This window comes from Phragmites australis, chromosome 20 (genome assembly GCF_958298935.1).
Source record: "Phragmites australis chromosome 20, lpPhrAust1.1, whole genome shotgun sequence".
NCBI classification, from domain to species: Eukaryota; Viridiplantae; Streptophyta; class Magnoliopsida; order Poales; family Poaceae; genus Phragmites; species Phragmites australis.
This window is the reverse complement of record NC_084940.1, coordinates 4,300,107-4,318,317: the sequence shown is the minus strand read 5'-3', so window position 1 is coordinate 4,318,317 and position 18,211 is coordinate 4,300,107. Positions and strand designations below refer to the sequence as shown.

The following is an 18,211-nucleotide window of genomic DNA, read 5'->3' as shown; positions in this document are numbered from 1 at the left end:
TCGATCGTGCGGCTAGCTATCAGGAGACAGGAACAAAAGAGCGCCGAGATGCGATCGAAATACTGTGCGTTTTGACCGGCGTACTCTGCGTAGTAGCTGGAGAGAGTAATGGGCGCCTGTCGCTAGTCTAGGTCCTCCTTGATGTGGTGTTTGCTCAATTGCTCTTGCTCACGAGGGAGTGGACAAGGTTACGGTCAGCCGACGGCGACGTGCGGTGACAAGTCGGAAAAGCTTGTGACAATGTAATTTTAGGGCCTATGTACTGTTTATGAGTCGACTGAAATACTGCTCAAGCATACAGTGATAGTTTCAACGGTATAAAATATGTGTTGATTTTTACATGATCTTTTTTTCTTACTTTTCTCACATCTAATAAATTTTTTTAAAATTTGAATAATTTATTTATTTTTATCATCCTCTTCCCGTCTCGTTATCGGTTATGCATATGAGCCTATTTCACTAATAAAAAAATTATGAAATTATGCAGGGAAATTAGTAGATAATATACTCCTCTTTTCTGAATCTCATCTTAAATAAAACTATAGTATCACTCTTGATATATTCATTCGGCAATGTTTCTATAGCTTGATTTTATACTTAATGTTACTGTATCTAATATTTATATTTTCATTGCAATGCACGGATATATAACTGTTGATTTGTAAAGCACGAGCTAGCAAGGCTTAAACCCTGCAGACGGAATGTTTGAAAACTATTGCTTCGTCTATAAAAAAAAAGATAGAAGACACGAAACAAGCTTGTGCTGACATATTGTGTCGGTGTTTTGATCTGGGCCTCATCATATGACACTAGGGACTGAGTCTTAAAGGGGAGAAAAGCTCACCTATACGTTTTGATCGGGGGCATAACTAATCTCAGCTAGCTATGATTTCATCCCGTACGATGACTAAAATAGAATAGGAGTTTGGCGCTGAGGAGGACCAACTCACGTAGGCCTTAGCCTCCCTAACAACCCTAACCGATCATAAGGGTGTCATAACGGGGTGAAGACCGCCGCTATCATCACCAACAGCATTTGCACAACCAACAACAGATTCAACCACGACGATTAGCAACACAACACTGACGACCTCTTCCTCACACTGTCATCCACTACTTTGCATGATCGCACTACTCCACCATCTACTCCAAGCCGTCATCAAGCACCTAATGGCATTGTTCGGCTTTAGTATGTGTTCACGCTTTCGCTAATGTTATGAGTATTCAGTTTTGAAGGATAGTGGTCATGTATTAGGGTGATTAAGTTCTAACATTTAATATTAGAGCCATAACTAGCCCTTAATCAAACCTAATTATACTTAATTAGTTTGGTTTATAACTAGATGATGATAATTAGTGATCAATTTAGGTTGATTAATGATCAATTATGTGTTTTAATTTCAATTAGGCTTGGGTTAATGCAATTAGACCACTTTATGCGCATTCATTCATAATTAGGGTCTTTATGTTTTGAATTAATGTTAATTGACCATGTTTTAGTGCTATCAGCATAGGATTAGGGTGAATTAGTGGTGGACAAATGTATTTTTACCCTAATTGATGCAAATTTGATTAAGATTAGTTGGTTTTAGACTAGATTGATGTAATTAAAGTGTCCACTTATTCATATTTTGGGTATTTATGCTCTGGTTTAATGTTTTATGTGTATTCGGCTCGGATTAGATGTAGCTTGTGCGTGTTTTATGTGTTCTTGTGTGCTAATGGGCTCGGATTAAGGGCTTTAGAAAAAGAATTAGCCTCGGGTAGCATTAAGGAGGGAAATTGGGGAAATCTGAAAAAATCCTAATGCTAATTCTAAAGAAAGTCCCTAATTCTCCTATTTGAAACCCTAAAATGCCCTATTTTCTTGTCCTAAATTGAAACCCTTAAGGGTAATTCCCCAAATTTTGAGCCCAAATCCGAACCACATCCCCAAATCAAACCCTAATCTAAAGGGGAGGCAAAGCTTACGTGTTCTTGCCATTGTTGATGCCACCGGAGCCGGTTCTCGTACCCCTCTTCGGTGGATACTCCTCCGCCATGGTTGCGCTCGGGTTCCCTCAGTCATCGGCACCTCCTTGCATGTGTGTGCTAGAGCTCTATCATCGTACATCTCCTCTCACCGCGTGCGCCATCATCATAGGAACCACCATAGACTTAACCGATGGAGCCGCCCGCAATCATCGTCAAGCGCGTGCTTCGGCAAGTAGGCCCACTGCAATGCCACTCTATCCTTCTATCTCTCTCTCTCTCTCTCTCTCTCTCTCTCTCTCTCTCTCTCTCTTCTCTCTCTTTTGCTAGCTGGGTTGCCTCACCGGAGCTCTCACACGTGTGGCTGCCGTTGTCGCTTTCTCTCTCTGTTGCGCGTGTTTTTCGGAGGGTGGAGAAGGCGAATGTTTTAGGGTTAGGGTTTAGCCCGAAGTTGGTGGGGTTTTATTCTGCTAGTCTCAGCGGTGAATCATTGTATTGAATCTGACGGCTGATGATGTGCATGTGTTCGGCTCCGGCCGACGTTGTGGATTGAAGCGCGCATAGAGGAACTGGGCCAACGCAAGAAAGGCTAGGCTGGTGCTAAGGAGACCGACTGTGTGGGTGCACTGGGTCAGGACCCGTGTTGTTAGGCTACACACGAGCACGCGCCCGCACTTAGGCTATGCCACCAGTTATGAGCCGGCGCACATTTTCGAGGCCAAAAGGTCGTATTTTGGGGTTTTACTTTTTCTTAGGAATTTTCTAGTGATTTATAATGCATTTTCTTTTATGCACTGGATTTACTAATGAATATTTCCCAATTAAATAATATTTAATGTAAAAAATTCATGATTATTTCTCTAAAAATGACTTTTCAAGTGGTTTTTAATGTTTTTCCATTTATACACTGGAATGCTTAATGATTATGGCCCAAATAATGACATTTATGCATCAAATTTTATGAATATTTCTCTAGACAGATTAGAAACAATGGAAAAATTTATTTAGAGAATTTTGATGTAATTTTTCCATGGTTGCATGCTAACTAACGTTATTTGCGATCATGTGCAAAAAAATTTATGACTATTTTTTTACGTCCATAATTAATTTTTGACCAATGTGGATTGTAATTATGTGCCATTTATGTATTTAAAAAACTTTTCTATTTTTTGCCCAACGGTGATACGGACTGTAATTAATTTTTTGTGAATTTTGCATGATTTTAATCAGACTAGCGTACAGTTATTTTCGTGCAAATATTTCTTCATGAATAATGTTCTAATCTACCCCAAATTTTTCTTCAACTCTTAACGCTTTCACTATTGTTGTCACAATTGATGCTATAGAGCAGCTCATGGAAAATAACTTTTCAGCTTGGAAAACTAAAGTATCGGTTGTCCTTGGCGTTCTAGACCTTTATTATTGTGAGTAACCGTCTAAACAGTATTCTAATTAATCATTAAGTCAACCATTTACATAATCATAACTATAATGATTAATCAGAATATTATCCCGATAGTCCCGCTACGTGTTTTATGCCCAAGATCGAAACGCATGTCTTTCCAACATATAACATCACAATAAAGCTCCAGAAAGAGCGAGTAATAAATATTATATTATAAATTCTTAAGCATTCAACTATTTATAATAATTTACATCAAAAGAGATAAACTACGCAGCGAAAGAATTAAGACCTAACAACAACAAAAAGACTGGTGGAGCCATATGCGCTTAGGCTCCACCTAAAACCTCACCACACGAGTAGACAAAACTACTCTTGCCCGCCGTCGGTATCGGCAAACATGAAGTAGCCAGAAGCTAATATTTCCTCACCAGCAACCTGAAATAGCCTGAGTACGAAAGTACTCGCAAGACTCAATCCATATATGGTACATATAATAACCTGACTTCAAGGATTATGCATTTGGGTATTTAGCAAGAATAGGCCACAAGGTTAAGTAATTTCATATGCGGTAGCAATCTTAAGACCTATGTGTAAGCACCTATACTTAACCAAACAACCTCTGTCTTTTTCGGTAAACACCAACTGAAGCATAAATGTAACTGGAAACATAATAAAAATATATAAGAAAACAGAACCATCTCAACTGTAACCTAACATACCAAACCATCACACCTCATTCATGACTTTACGACCTATGCGGATGAACAGAAGCATGATCATAACTAAGAGCGTGACAATTCGAATTGATGTTACACCCTGCAGGGGAGTACTCCTGGACCCACAGGAAACGAGACCACCACCTATACAATCCGTCGGTTGCGAGTGATGATTCGCGTATCAACCGTTCATGTACCCACCCCGAACCTTTGTTCCCATGTCGAGTAATGTGAAGGGCACCTAGATCCCGTGCGTACCACGACTTACCGGCACAATCTCAAGTACCCCTAATAGCATTCCTGCTCACATCTCAATGCATAGGTCGAATGAACACGGCGACTTACGATACTTGGCTTACCCGTCCCATATCCGAGTATGTGGTAAGTACAGAAAAGTGCTAAAACTAACGACACCAACGAACGGTGCTTAACTGATGCAAGCGGTCTACAACATTTGTGCTCCTCTCCCGAATTACCCCTAGCACCACCCACATCTCGTCTTAGCTTCACATCTCAATATCATCAATGTATTTGTGAACAATAAGTAATTCTAAGCTCACGAACAATGTTTGGACCATTGCTCAACTTCTATCGATGACCTATGCATTGTTAAGCATATTGAACAAACTTGTAATTAGACATCAACAATGTTATCAAGGCTATAAGGATATAGATAAACAACAACTCAAGGTAGAGGTGATGCCATCAACATAGGTTCTACCTATATAAGCCCGACATCGACTCACTGAATATGCAACCATACATAGGCAGTAATTTATCAATTTAGACTTCATTCGATTTGAACCAAATGGTGCAATATGGTTAGATTCTTGCCTTGTTGCTCTGGTGACCGCCTAATGCTACCCACGTAACACTCGTATAATTCTAGTAGATTGGTGTCGCATTCGCTCACGCTCGCGTCACGCTCCGATTCTTCATTCACTAAAGAAGAATACATGCAATGATGAGCATGAATAAGATGTAACAATGTATGCTATAATATGCATAATAACATGTTAAGAGTGCAAAATATGCGAAAGAATAACAAACTTTACGATCTAAACAACGACGAAAAACTAACAAGAGACTAGAGATTCCAGGTTGAACTCGGAACATCCAGGTTCCAGAACCTCCGAGGTATACTCCTGACAGGGGTTCTCGGTTAGCCATTTTTGGATTAACTCAAAAGTTTCGAGCTGAGTCTGGAACCTTCGGGTTAGACCGGAATGTTCGGGTGGGGCTTCGAACGGGGTTCTTTGCCAAATCTAAATCTAAGTAACCTAGAACTTCAAGGTGATACTCGGAACTTCTGGGTGGGTCTGACTTTCCGGGTTAGGCTCCGAGCGAGGGTGATTGGTTAAAAGCACTATGGATTACCCGGACCCTCTGGGTTTAACCTGGAATATCCGGTTGGGACGACTTGAACTTCTTGATGGTTTTCCACGGCTGATTCGACTCGCATGTTGAATCTATCATACATAGACATGGATATACACTATACAAAGGTTTCTAGACCCAAAACACACCCCAAATCCTAACAATTTCCGAGGACAATTCAGCAGGGGTTTCACTGGGCTACCCGGAACCTTCGGGTTCTACTTGGACTATCCGAGTTGCTGTAGAGAGCATTTCTTCATGGGGAGAAATGACCAATTTGATTTGCAAGATTCCTCGATCCAAAGAGAAAAAGTTTTGCACTAGTTTATGGACTCTAAACTTTATCTACCAACACAGCAACTCGATTCCATGACTTAAACTCATCCAAAGCCTCGAAATCGCTCCTAAGCATCAAGAACATGAAAAATGTTGCACCTTCGCGACTGAAGCTCCAAACTCGGAATTTATCCAACCAAAACATGTATCCTTGCCATGGGAGCCTAGGAGACTCACCCAAGATGCTTTGCTGAGGTTGGTGATTGTCGGGGGATGGTGGAAATGCTCGGGAAGTGGAAGAACGCCAGTGCTCCTTGTGCTTCAACCAAGAACACCAAAACAAATCAAGAATGGCTCGAAACCTTTTGGAAATGCAAATGAATTAGATAGATGAGGAGCTTAGGAGCTAAGGAACGTGTGAGTACCACATACATACCTTGATAGGCTTCTTTCTTTGATTGTAATCATTGCATAGGTTGAGGAGGTGTTGTTGAGGTTTCTGAAACTTCTAATGAAACACCTAATGATGAGCCTCAGCAGTCCTAGAAGATCTCAACTTGTATAAAGAATGTTCGTCTGAGTAGCTTAATGCCATGAAAGATCAGTTAAAATCTATGAGCGATAATGATGAATGAGACTTAGTAGAAACTCCCGACAGAGCCAAAACAGTATGCTATAAATGGGTCTACAAAACAAAACATGACTCTAAAGAAAACATTAAAAGGTACAAAGCAACACTCAAAGAGAATGGATTTACAATAATAAAGCTTGACTACTGATTTTTTATTTAAGTAAAATTTAGAAGGGGAAAATTCACAATCTTAATCATAAGAAGGATCAGTGAAGCTTCTTATGTCCTTTTTAATGATATTCATTGAGATGTCCAAAGACATACATTGACATAGTACTAATGAAATATAATATGCATAAGTGCTCTGTCTCACCTGCTCCTTTTGTTAAGGATAAAAAGTTTGGGATATTTTAATATGCAATATTCGAGAAACCATTATGAAGCTGATCAAATAAAATCGGTTCCTTATGCTTCAGCTGTCAGAAGCATTATGTATGTGTCCTGATTTGGTTTTTTAACTTGGATACTTGGCAGACATTAGTTAAACCCAGGACTATACCGCTGGAAAGCTATTGAGAAAATCCTTCACTATTCGCAAGGCACTAAATACTACATGCTCATGTTTAAGAATCCATTTGCGAGGTATGTGGATACTAAGAAAACCATAACATGTTATATCCTCACCCTCATCATAGGAGTTATCTTGTGGAAAGACTCCAAACAGACACTTACGGCATTATCAACGATACAATATGAGTTTATAGCATGTTATGAAGCTACTGAGCAAACTGTATGACTAAAGAACTTATGTTGTCCTAGAATTAAAAAAGTTAGACAATATTTTAAGACCACTTACGTAGATTTTCCCTTTTCTAAGTCTAGTGATAATGCCAAACATATTGACATTAAGTATTATGTTGTAAAATATAGAATTTAGAATCAAATTATTAATGTCAAGCACATAAATACTGAGTTAATGTTTGTGATGTCACTCACTAAAGGCTTACTACCCCATATGTTTTTTGATTATGTTATTGTCATGTGGTTATTGGAAAGCCAATGATTCTGAATAAGAGGACTATAAAGTAAACCAACTCCCACTAAGTATAATGAATATCCATTTTGAGATGAGGTAGTATGCTATAGGTTATTGGATTTCAGTGGTATTTTATTAACTGCTGCAACGCTTTACCTTAGTGAGCTATTTCATCGAGAGTGAGCTCATAATGTTAGCCTTACGATTAATGAGGAGGATGTTGGTGTTTTGATCTTGGCTCCATCGTGAGTCAATCTAGGACCAAGTCCTAAGGGAGAGTAAGTCCCACCTACGTGTCCTGATCAGGGGTACAATCAATCTTAGCTGGTTGCAGTCTCATCCCATACGATGGCTATAAAATAGAACAGAGGGTTTGGCGCTGAGGATGACCAATTCCCGTAAGCCTTAGCCACCCCCTAACAACCCTAACCAATCATAAGGGTGTCGTAACGGGGTGAAGACCGCTGTCGTCACCATCGCCACCAGTAGCTTCTACACAGTCGGTAACAGATTCATCTACGATGATCAGCAACTCCATACCGTCGACCTCTTCCTCACACCAGCATCCACTACTTTGCCTAATCACACTACACCACCATCTACCATGAGTCGTCTTCAAGCACCTAATAGCATTGTTTGGCTTCGGTATATATTCATGCTTCTATTGATGTTACGAGGGTTCGGTTTTGATGGGTAGTAATGTATTAGGGTGATTAAGTTCTAACACATCGACGGTGCCGTACCGCCGGGCAAGTTGGGAGTGGGCCGTGTGCTCGGCGGAGTGGCTGGGGCACAGCACGCGGCGCGCATGGGAGAAAGCGGGCCAACCCAAACAAATCTGCGGGGTGCCAGGGATCCGCCGCCGCCGCCGCACCGCACGGGGTGCACAACTCGCAATCGCGGCAACGGTTGGGGGGGGGGGGGGGAGCTGGGCTTTGATCCGTCGGCACGACACGACCGCACGGCGAGTCCGGGCGCCGCGCGAGCACCCGCTTTTCGTTGCGCCGGCGCGACGAGTACGGGCGGAGAGGCCGTTCCCAACGAGTTTTTCTGTGCGCTTTGGGTTTCGGTCCAGCTGCTGAGAGGCTCGGCTAGCTGCGCCCGTGCGGGCCGGCGTACCGCGTCAGCGGGTTGGACCATGTAGGCCGACCGTGCGGTTCCTCGTTTTTTTGCCGGTGGCACAGGGGCAGCGCCACGGTGCGCACCCGATGTGATGCGCGAGATCGTTGTTTTCGCGTCGCAATTATCCCGCCGTTCGCGCCGTGGGAGTCTGTTCCAGCAGGTGCAGGAGACCAACCGTTCCGTGTCCCGACTAGCGAGCGCCCGCCGCATGGACGCTGTTGAGACACGTTCGATTTCTTTCCTCCATGGGAACGGTGCGCTTCGAGTGAAACGGCGGCTGGCTATCGCCTATCGTCACGGCTCCAAATCAGCTGAGGTGATCCAAGATCCATGGCCGGTAGAACGTCAGTAGCGTTCACCGTCGCCTCGTCGGCGCCTTGGATGGTTGCTTTTCGCTGGCATACCATGACCGCGGCCAATGATAGGAACAGAGCACGACAAGAAAAGTGGAAACAGCTCACGCACAAGTGGCCTTGTGACCGAACTGTCGATGAAGAGAAGAAATCAATCGATCAGTCACGTTCAAGGGCACTGGTGACAGACAGAAGAAATCTTAAAAAAAAACAAAAGGACGCACATAATAATGAAGGTTGAACGGCAATGTGTGCCAGTATGATACTTCTCCCAATTTTTAATCATCACATCCATACCAATGTTGAATAACAGTCATATACCACTATCATACAATGGAAGATAACGAAGGGGCTATATTCCTTCACTTCCAAATTTCATGTATGCTAAAAATATAACCAATGCACGGACTCAATGAGGAACGAATATACAAGAAAAAAAGGTACTAGCATTTTGCCATAAAGAAATCTGAAGGACCTAAGCAAGCAACATTGGCCATCACTCCTGACCTTTCAGCATCGGTTTTGCAACATGCAAAGAAGTAGCTTCAGTGTCATCCCACCCTTTCTACAAGGTAGAAATCAAAGAGGCTTCACAGGATGCTCGATCACCGCCGCTCCGACCATACTTCTCTCAGCAGCTCGTATCTGACATTCGCCATGGAAACTCCTTGCCGACTGCTGAAATGCGCAACACCGTTGTTGTTGCACGGCGAGGGGGGAGCGCTCTTATTGTATAGAGACGCCAGGGGGGAGTAGAGTTCATCCAGATCGTCGTCGCTGGTGTACCCTCTTCTCTGCACCATTGAGGCCCTCCGATCCAACTCACAATTGCCGCAACCGGTGCCTGCCACTTTCTCCGCAACATCCTCCAGTGAAGGGGGACAGTACACAACTGGAGCAGCAATAACTGGGAACGTGCTGATCACATCTTTCTCTGTGAAGCGCTCCAGCAAGCTCTGCATGACATTAGTCACAAGCATCAATTGATATAAGTATATTTGATTCTTCAGATGTTTATTGTAGCAGGATATGTTTACATTTTATAGCGCTACATCATAAGGCAATCGATTATAGCAAAGAGAAACCATACCTCAGAATTCAGCTCCTCAAGAACCGTGCCAGGAACAGGATCAGGGCAGAACTCGTCCGGAGTGAAGTTGCAGAGTATTCTTGTTACTAGTGGAAGGCCAATGGAAGGGCATACCTAAGAGAAAACAGGAAGCTCAAAACTTTAACAAAAGTGCATCTTAGGACTTGGAAATGAGAAAGGAACTGTGAACGAATACTTACCTCTTTCCTGATGGATTTTTCGAGAAGCATATCCTTCGGGAGCATCAGGAGATCACTCAGCTCATTGAGTAACTTAAAACAATTTGATTCAGCTGCATCTCTTCTGTCATCGCCATTATCTTCTTCATCTTGACCATCCTTTTCAGATTCAGCAATATCCATGCCAAACGTATATGTCAACCATTTCGACCAATTCCCAACCTACAGAAGCATTTCATACGCTAATAATCAGTAGTGTTTGCAAGGAAGACATGCAAATCTCTATTCTAGTTTGTTTGTTTGTTCGTCATGCAATTGCAAGCATCATTTCAAAGTAAAGTTGTTTTAATCTATGGATGTAGTTCTTTGCAGTTTAAGTACATACAGAGTTCTTCAGCCGTGCGCCTGATCCAAATCTTAAGTCCCCAGCAGGAATCGGCAGAACTCTTGAGTCCATGATTGGGTCAGATATAGGATCAGAAGGTATCTCATTCGCCGATTCACGAAGGATGGCATTAAACATAGCAACGTCTAAACGGGCTACACAGTGCTCCATCACCTGGTAATAACAGAACAATTCATGATTAGACTTCACAAAAGATATAATTATTTTCAAATAATAATAAAAAAAATCTCAAAGCGTACCAATTTTGCCAATACTGGTAAGCATCCGCACTCGTGTCCACCAGCACGAAGAGGACAGATTCTGCTGAAGGCATCCCGAAATACATTTTTCCAGAGATCAATAGGAAAATTCCCATGTTGCTGATCTCCCAAAGAAGGCCCTAACAACCTCCCGATCTTTGGAGTTGATAAATCTTCCACTGGGGTTTGCATGTGAGGTGTCATTGCCTGGAGTAACAAAAATCCTTTCAGAAAACTGCAACATGAATGAATCGGCAATAGATTTTCACTATCACTGTTTTACAGAAGCAAAATCATACTCAACTCTCTGGAAAGTGCCAAGATATTAGTAGGGCAAACTTTTACCTGCCACCACACAGACTCGACAATCCGAGAAAAGATCCAAGATTCAATCTTCTCCAATGCAGCCAAGAGTGTGCCAGTTTCCCGCCAATCATCTGGCAGCTGCATGATATTGGGTCTATCATGCTTGCCATTGGAGTTACTTTTCCATCGCATTGGAGTGAAATTCCTGTCAGGCTTCTTTGCATTACCGTTTGTGACGAAAGCCTTCATAACTGGACTTATTTTTCGTGAAATGCCAAAGGTTTGTGCAATGATTTCTCTTAGGACAACTGTGTTTGATAGCCAGAATGTCAACCTACATCAAAGTTAGATTCTTACATCTTAAATCTTGATCTGAAGGAGTTGATGCTAACAACAATGAGCTGAAATAAAAGGTATAGTGTAGTCCTCATTTACCTTGAAACATCATTGCCACAAGACTTTGCAACAAGCACAAGCCCAGAGACAGAATTTTTCGCAACAGATGATTTCTTATCTGAGGACCAAAACTTTGATGCATGAATATACAGCCTAGACAGACGGCGAGCTGGTGTATGCAACTTATGCGATGAACAACCGTGCTCTGGCACTACAGAGTAGAGAGAAACCTCGAGCGCAGCAACTTCACGTAGCTCCTGCTCAAACTTCTCAATTTTTGAATCAAATTCACCATTCTTTTCATAAGCAATTGATTTTCCATCGTCAACTTTTGTTTCTTCCGTATCAGCAATTTCATCGTCAGTACCAGTACTCTGATCACATTTTGGAGCTTCATCCAATACATCGATCTCCTTTGCCTCTTCAACAGTTTTATCATCAGTCTCTCTGCCCTCAATGACCTCATCATCGATTACTTTGCTCTCTATGGGTTTATCATCAGTTATTATACCTTCAATGGCCTTTTCATCCTTGGTTCTGTCCTCAATGGCCTTATCATCCTTGGTTCTGTTCTCACTGGCCTTCTCATCCTTGCTTCTGTCCTCAAAGGCCCTATCATCCTTGGCTGTGCCCTCAACAGCTTTATCAACTGTGGCTCTACCCTCAATAGTTTTATCATCTGTTTCCTCAGACACCTCAGATGAAGAACAAGAAGGAGCTTTCACCGGCTCCGGCTTCTTCACCTCAACAGTTTTAGCACCATTAGCCGCTTTGTTTTGTTTTGGAGATTTGTTCTGAGTATTGTTCGACGATATATATTGTAGCTTTGTGTGGATTTGACGATTGGAATTACTTCTAGCCGACCGTGGGCTGTTTTCCTTTGACTCTTTCTTTGCTAGCTTCTTTGGAACCCTTGAGACTCTTTTCACTTTAGTATCTTCGTAGCTGGTAGCCTCACCTTGATATGATAGGGAATCTCTAGCCGGTTCATAGTCTGATTCAGTTTCCTTCCCTTGTTTACCATCTCGTTCCACATCGCTTGAATGGTCATCTCTCTCTTCCCCGTTCTCTTTGGCACCCATTTCAGTATCCCTTACAATGTCCTAGAAGTTTGATACCTGGCCAGACCACCAAAAAAAATAAGCAACACGAGCAAAGTTTGCAGCTTGCGCAGGTCACTAGGCAATATAGCAAGAGGGATTTCCAAGATGATCCAACAAATCCCAAATCATTTTGCCATGGCAAAAGGCAAATGAAAAAACAACAAGTAGCACATAAGTTGCTACTAGTACTAAAGAAAATAAAAAGGGTGCATTGCAAGTTCAGAACCGACAGGTAATGTCCTCTGCACCCCAAGTTAAAAAATGCAGCTTCCAGTAAGAATACACAATGGAGCATGATGGTCAGTTCCTGAATACTGACTAGCATACTTAGATGCAGCTTCCAATAAGACATACTTAGATCAATCCTCTGCACCCTAAGTAAAAAATTAATGCAGCTTACAATAAGACATTCACTATAGAGCATGACAGTCTGTTCCTGAATCCTTAAGTCCTGACTGGCATACTTAGATGCAGATGTTCAAATCATAAAACAAGGACATTAAATCAATAGCTGCGCTGCAGGAACCCTCAAGGACCGGACAGCTAAGCAAAAAATTCCACCTTAAGAAACATCACAAGCAAAACAAAATGAATGCTCTAACAACTTAACAAGCGAATTTGATACACATAGTCTCACAGGACTGGTAAGTAATTCGCTTGGGCAGAAAGTAGTTGGGGGGCACATGGCGGTGGGACTCTAGCTGATCTTGGACTACGATGCGCCTGGGCGACGAAAGAGCCCCAGACATAAAAATGTACCATAACCGGAGTACAGAGAGATCTGACAAGCAGCTGATACGGCAAAGGTAATAACGATCCATGATGAATGTAAACACGGTGCTGGTGAGCATGACCAGTACTTGATTCCACAAGAATCGATGCCCTAGTCATTACTCGAAATTACCGGTCACCAGAAAAGGCAACCAAATAGGCAGGTACAGTACTTCGATTTCTATTGCTGCAACAAATGGCCGCAGCAATTTCAGCACAAAAAAGGTCCAAGAAAGTGCAGAAAACATGAATTATCAGACAGCTAACAAAAAACAGTGGACTAAAATTCAGTCTGAAGATGCCTGATCCTTGTTGAAATGATCAGATATCTGCTATTGCAAGAAAATGCTCACACGTCACGGGAGCAAGAACAAGAACAGGAAAGAATTGACTAGGCACCCCGCACCCCAACAAATCACCAACTCGGCTGCTTCAGACCGCGAATGCTGATCAGATGCTACGACCAATCTACAAGTTCACTCGCTAAATGCAGAGCTCGTCGGACCAAGATCCCCTACTAGTTTCGGCAACGAAACGCGGTGGCACCAAGAGAAGACAAGGAAGAACACAAGACGGCAAAAGGAAACCAACCGCCAAACTTGAATCGAATACGAGGGCGAAGGAATCTCCCCTAATGTACAACAACAAGATTACGAGGGTTGACGGATTAAGGAGGAGGGAAACGGCGAGGACGCAGAAGTCAGTGGTGCTCACCCGGGTTCTGGCGGTTGCCGCGCCGCTTCAGTTCCTGCGACGGACGCGGACTCCCCCCCCCCCCCCCCCCCCTCTTTTTTCTTTTCTCCAGGAATGTTGGTGCGGAGCGGTGCCGCGCGGGAGGGGACTTGGCTGATGCGGCGGGGCGGGCTACGGCAAGGCAGGCGTCGCCACTGGCAGTGCCACCGCGTCCGTGTGGGCCCGGGGGAGGGGGGGGGGCTTATTTTAGTTTTTTACTACTAAATTATTAATAGCACGTGGAAAACTAAATTTTAGGAATTTTTCTTTGTAACACGCCAAATTTTTTGACATGACTCCTCAACACACCAATATATATGGCGTGAATAATTTGGCTACACTAATATTCACTCTGACACCTTTACACATGAATCCGACGTGGTATCATATTCACACCAAATGGTTTATCGTTACTGAGGATGAACAATACCGTCGGATGAACAGTACCATATAGATTCTAATTTTTTTACTTCTTCCTTCTCTATTTAGACAGTAGGTTGTTATATTCCAAAATTCATAAAACTCTTTTTCAAGTCCTATAATTAATGATGAATCCGTTTTAAAAGATTCACCTCAAACTCCATCTATGTAGATTTCAAAATAAAAAAACTCTAAAAAAATTATTTTAGAACTTCTAACAATTTTAAAGGCTTTAAATAAATTTCTAAAAATCTAATAAAATTCACTAATATTTTCTCATATAGCGTAATAATTTTTAAAATTATTTCTGACCCTAGTTTACTTGAAAAGTGATTTCCTTTGCAATGTTGTATTTATATGCATTTTTATCATTTCATATTATTTAGCTTTGTAAACACCCTCTAAATAATTAGCAATTATATTCAATTTTCCTCTAAATTTTTCTAGCGCTTAATGCAACATGTACATATCCAATTTGCAAACATGCACATCTAATAGAGTTATAGAATTTGAATTATTTAATTTCAAATGTTGGTATCTCTTACCATTTGTATTATAACAGTAATACTTAGTGACTTGGGGAGGCAAAAAGAATTATCATTTGGGGTCTAAATCTTACCAAATTTGTTACATAGATAGTTTAGAAAATATTTTAACTGAACCATACGCATGATTTTTCGGAAGACTATTACACTTTAAATTCAAACCTGGCTAAGTGTTGAGGCTACTCAGCCTTTGAAACTATAAGGTGAATTAGGAATTTTGAAATGTACATTTAAATTAGCAAATAATTTCTAATTTTATCAAAAATTGGCAATTGATAACATTAATGTTCTTAGGTTCAAACCATGATATATGTTATCAAGAAGATATACACAATTTAGGTTACATTAAATGAAACAGTAGTAACTACTATCCATGACTTGCACAATTCATTCAATTGCATAACATGAATTAACACTCTCATAAACTGCAACTATGATAGTACGATACATGTAGCATATGGCACACGAATGTCTTACGTGAAATACATTGGCGATAACAAATTCAATGGTATGCACTTGTTGAACCACCCTTCTCATCAGACGACTTTTCTTTCTCCGCCTCCCACCTCGCAAATTCCTCACTCATTTTCTTCAACCTCTCTTTCATCTCATCCGCTTACTGCTTCATCTCAAGGTCTTCCATATCCCATTTCTTCAACAAGTTCACCCATTCTTTGTTCTCGACTTTGATGTCGAAGTCAATCCACGTTATGAAGTCACAAAGCCTAATGGACGACTGTACGCGCGATTTAGTGTCTATCCGAAACAAAAGCTGATAGATCATACGAAATATGAAATAAATTAAATACCCCATGACACACGGACAAAGGATCAATGTTTGAATACCGAAAGAATCTCCTCTCACAGGTTTCAAGCTCATGGGATACCTTCATTTCGCATGCGGTACCGCACTTGCACAACGGCGGTGGTATAGCAAATGTAGGCATACCAGAGCTCAACATCTCTGTACTTCACCTTGTGTTTGAGGCAGGGATAACATACACAGTTCAGCATTGTCTTTTATAGTCGTTGACAGTATCTATTGCAAACACACACTACTGCAACCACACCCTGCTGCCAGCACAACACCTCTATTGTGAATCAGGTTTTAGACATGAAGTGACCACACGATTCAGCTTTAGGCATGAAATGACAACACTCTGCTGCCAGCACAGCATCTTTGTCGTGAATCAGACTTTAAACACGAAGTGACCACACGACAGAGCTTTAAGTACGAAATGACAACACCTCTATCGTGAATCAGATTTTTAGACACGAAGTGATCACACGACTCAGCTTTAACCATGATATGACAACACATCTGTCCTGACTCAGGCGTTAGACACAAAGTGACCACATGACATAATTGCAAACACACACTAAAGGAATTTGTGCTGTATGAATGCAAGTGTTACCGTTACAAGCTTTGATTTTGATCGTTCGTTGCATATTCTTCCTAAAACGTCGTGCAAATTTATGTGGTATGGTCTACAATGATAAGAGCAAAAAAACCATTGAATTTAAAAGCAAAAATTCTTATGACGTCAGGAAACAGTAATTTGGATCGTGACCCAACTAGGTTCCATACAATTTGGATTTTTTTAAATCCTAGTACAACACGCATCCCACCCACTTACACCACTTCGTATATGTACTCGTACAACGCTTACCGAAGACTAAAGATATAGGGCTTAGAGATCAATAACTTATCATAGACATCTCGTTATCGACAGATGCATCACCCGCTACTAAAAGAAACTTCTATTTTAATGAGATATATAAGAAATAAATATGAGATTTAATTTCTAATAAGTAGAGATAAAACACCTCTACTACTCGCCCAAGCCAAAGACTAGTGGGTAGAGAACCTACAATTTGGATTTTGGATAGCCAAAAATGTACGTGATAGTGTACTATTGAAACTTGTGCTCATTGAACTTTTGACGACAATCAAATAAGTGTTAATTTTTTAGGTTGTTGGTTAAGTGTTAATTTTTTAGGTTGTTGGTTTGTCAGTCGCATGACAGCGAAAGATCAATCTCCTATGAATATACGAAATTACTCTAATGTTCGTGCTATTCTCCACAGCCAGCTTCCTGTAGTCGCCTTCTTCTTCCCTGTATCCATTGCTCTTCCCGCCGTTGGATCAGTCACCAACCTTTCTTCCTCCTTCTCGGTCACTATTCCTCCACTGGACTTGTCTATCGCCCTGCTACAATTGGGCGGTAGGGGACGCCATCCACATCGCTTTGTACATGTTCTATATTTGTAGACATGATTATGAGCAATATTGAGAAGAGCAAGTTCAGTAGCCACACACCAAAAGTTTTCCACGGTTCCAACAATACAAATTTTTGGATTGAATCCGTCCGCTGTGTTCAGACACAAAAAAGAGTGGTGCGCGCACTCGGGATCCGCAGCCCGTACCGTGCCATGGGTGACCGGCAGAGGCTGTCGGTGGTGGCAAGGTAACCAATTGACGTCATAGAATCGGATTAGGCGGATTAATCCGGCCACAAATTGACATACTTTCCTCATTAGCTGGTTTATTGAAATCGCTCGTCGGAGCTGCGCTGAACCTGCCAGCCAGCAGCTGGGCGCCGACAATTGCCCTCGGGTCCCATACCTACATGTACACAACCGAGCGTACAGATACTGTACAAGGCCACACAGAATACAGTACTTGACTAGTTGCTGAAGAATGAAAAGCTAGATATCAAATTGAACTTGATTTTAAAAAAAATTATCTCATAGAAGAAATATACTAGAAGATGAGAGGTGGATATGACTAGATTCTTCATCGTGACTTGAATACCAAGTTTTTCCACCTCTGTGCTAATGGAAGAAAAAAAGGAAAAATAATATTAGACAGCTGCAGACTGAAACAGAGGTAGTGAGAGAACAGGAGGACATTATGAACCATATTATAGATTTCTACAAACAACTCTTGGACTTCTGACTAAATAAAAGTTTGCATCTAAAACAAAACTTCTAAAGTCAGAATGAGCAGGTTTCCCTTCTAGATAAGGAGTCTTTGCAACACCCCTTTGGGATAGGGGATTTAGATGAGGCAACCCAATTTATGGAAGTTAATTCGGCACCTCTGCTTAATGGGTTCAATGTCTCCTTTTCTCAAAAAATTTAGCATGCTATCAAGGGTGATATGTATGTCATGCTAAATAACTTCCATGAAGACA

At 41.6% G+C, this 18,211-nt stretch overlaps 1 protein-coding gene across 2 annotated transcripts; it reads right to left on the bottom strand.

Annotated features, from left to right (window-relative positions):
• Positions 1-9,058: 9,058 nt before the first annotated feature.
• On the bottom strand, positions 9,059-14,193 carry LOC133901840 (uncharacterized). 2 transcript variants are annotated; one of them, XM_062343354.1, is made up of 8 exons: positions 14,032-14,193; positions 11,483-12,561; positions 11,087-11,381; positions 10,742-10,948; positions 10,482-10,655; positions 10,118-10,318; positions 9,918-10,031; positions 9,059-9,783 (listed from the first exon to the last, which is right to left on the bottom strand). In XM_062343354.1, exons 2-8 carry the CDS (start codon positions 12,523-12,525, stop codon positions 9,433-9,435), a joined length of 2,385 nt encoding a protein of 794 aa, XP_062199338.1. In that variant the 5' UTR covers positions 12,526-12,561; positions 14,032-14,193; the 3' UTR covers positions 9,059-9,432. The 2 variants fall into 2 exon arrangements, with proteins under 2 accessions (XP_062199338.1, XP_062199339.1); XM_062343355.1 differs by lacking the exon at positions 14,032-14,193 and adding an exon at positions 13,909-13,976.
• Between the last annotated feature and the right edge of the window lie 4,018 nt (positions 14,194-18,211).

What these genes read in the sequence shown, in the direction of transcription:
- LOC133901840 (XM_062343354.1), bottom strand. Translation starts at nt 12,525, where the DNA reads ATGGGTGCCAAAGAGAACGGGGAAGAGAGAGATGACCATTCAAGCGAT. An exon ending in TCGAGTCTGTGTGGTGGCAG is followed by an intron (nt 10,949 to 11,086) that starts GTAAAAGTTTGC and finishes TTGTTACTCCAG; the next exon opens with GCAATGACACCTCACATGCA. An exon ending in TACCAGTATTGGCAAAATTG is followed by an intron (nt 10,656 to 10,741) that starts GTACGCTTTGAG and finishes TGTTATTACCAG; the next exon opens with GTGATGGAGCACTGTGTAGC.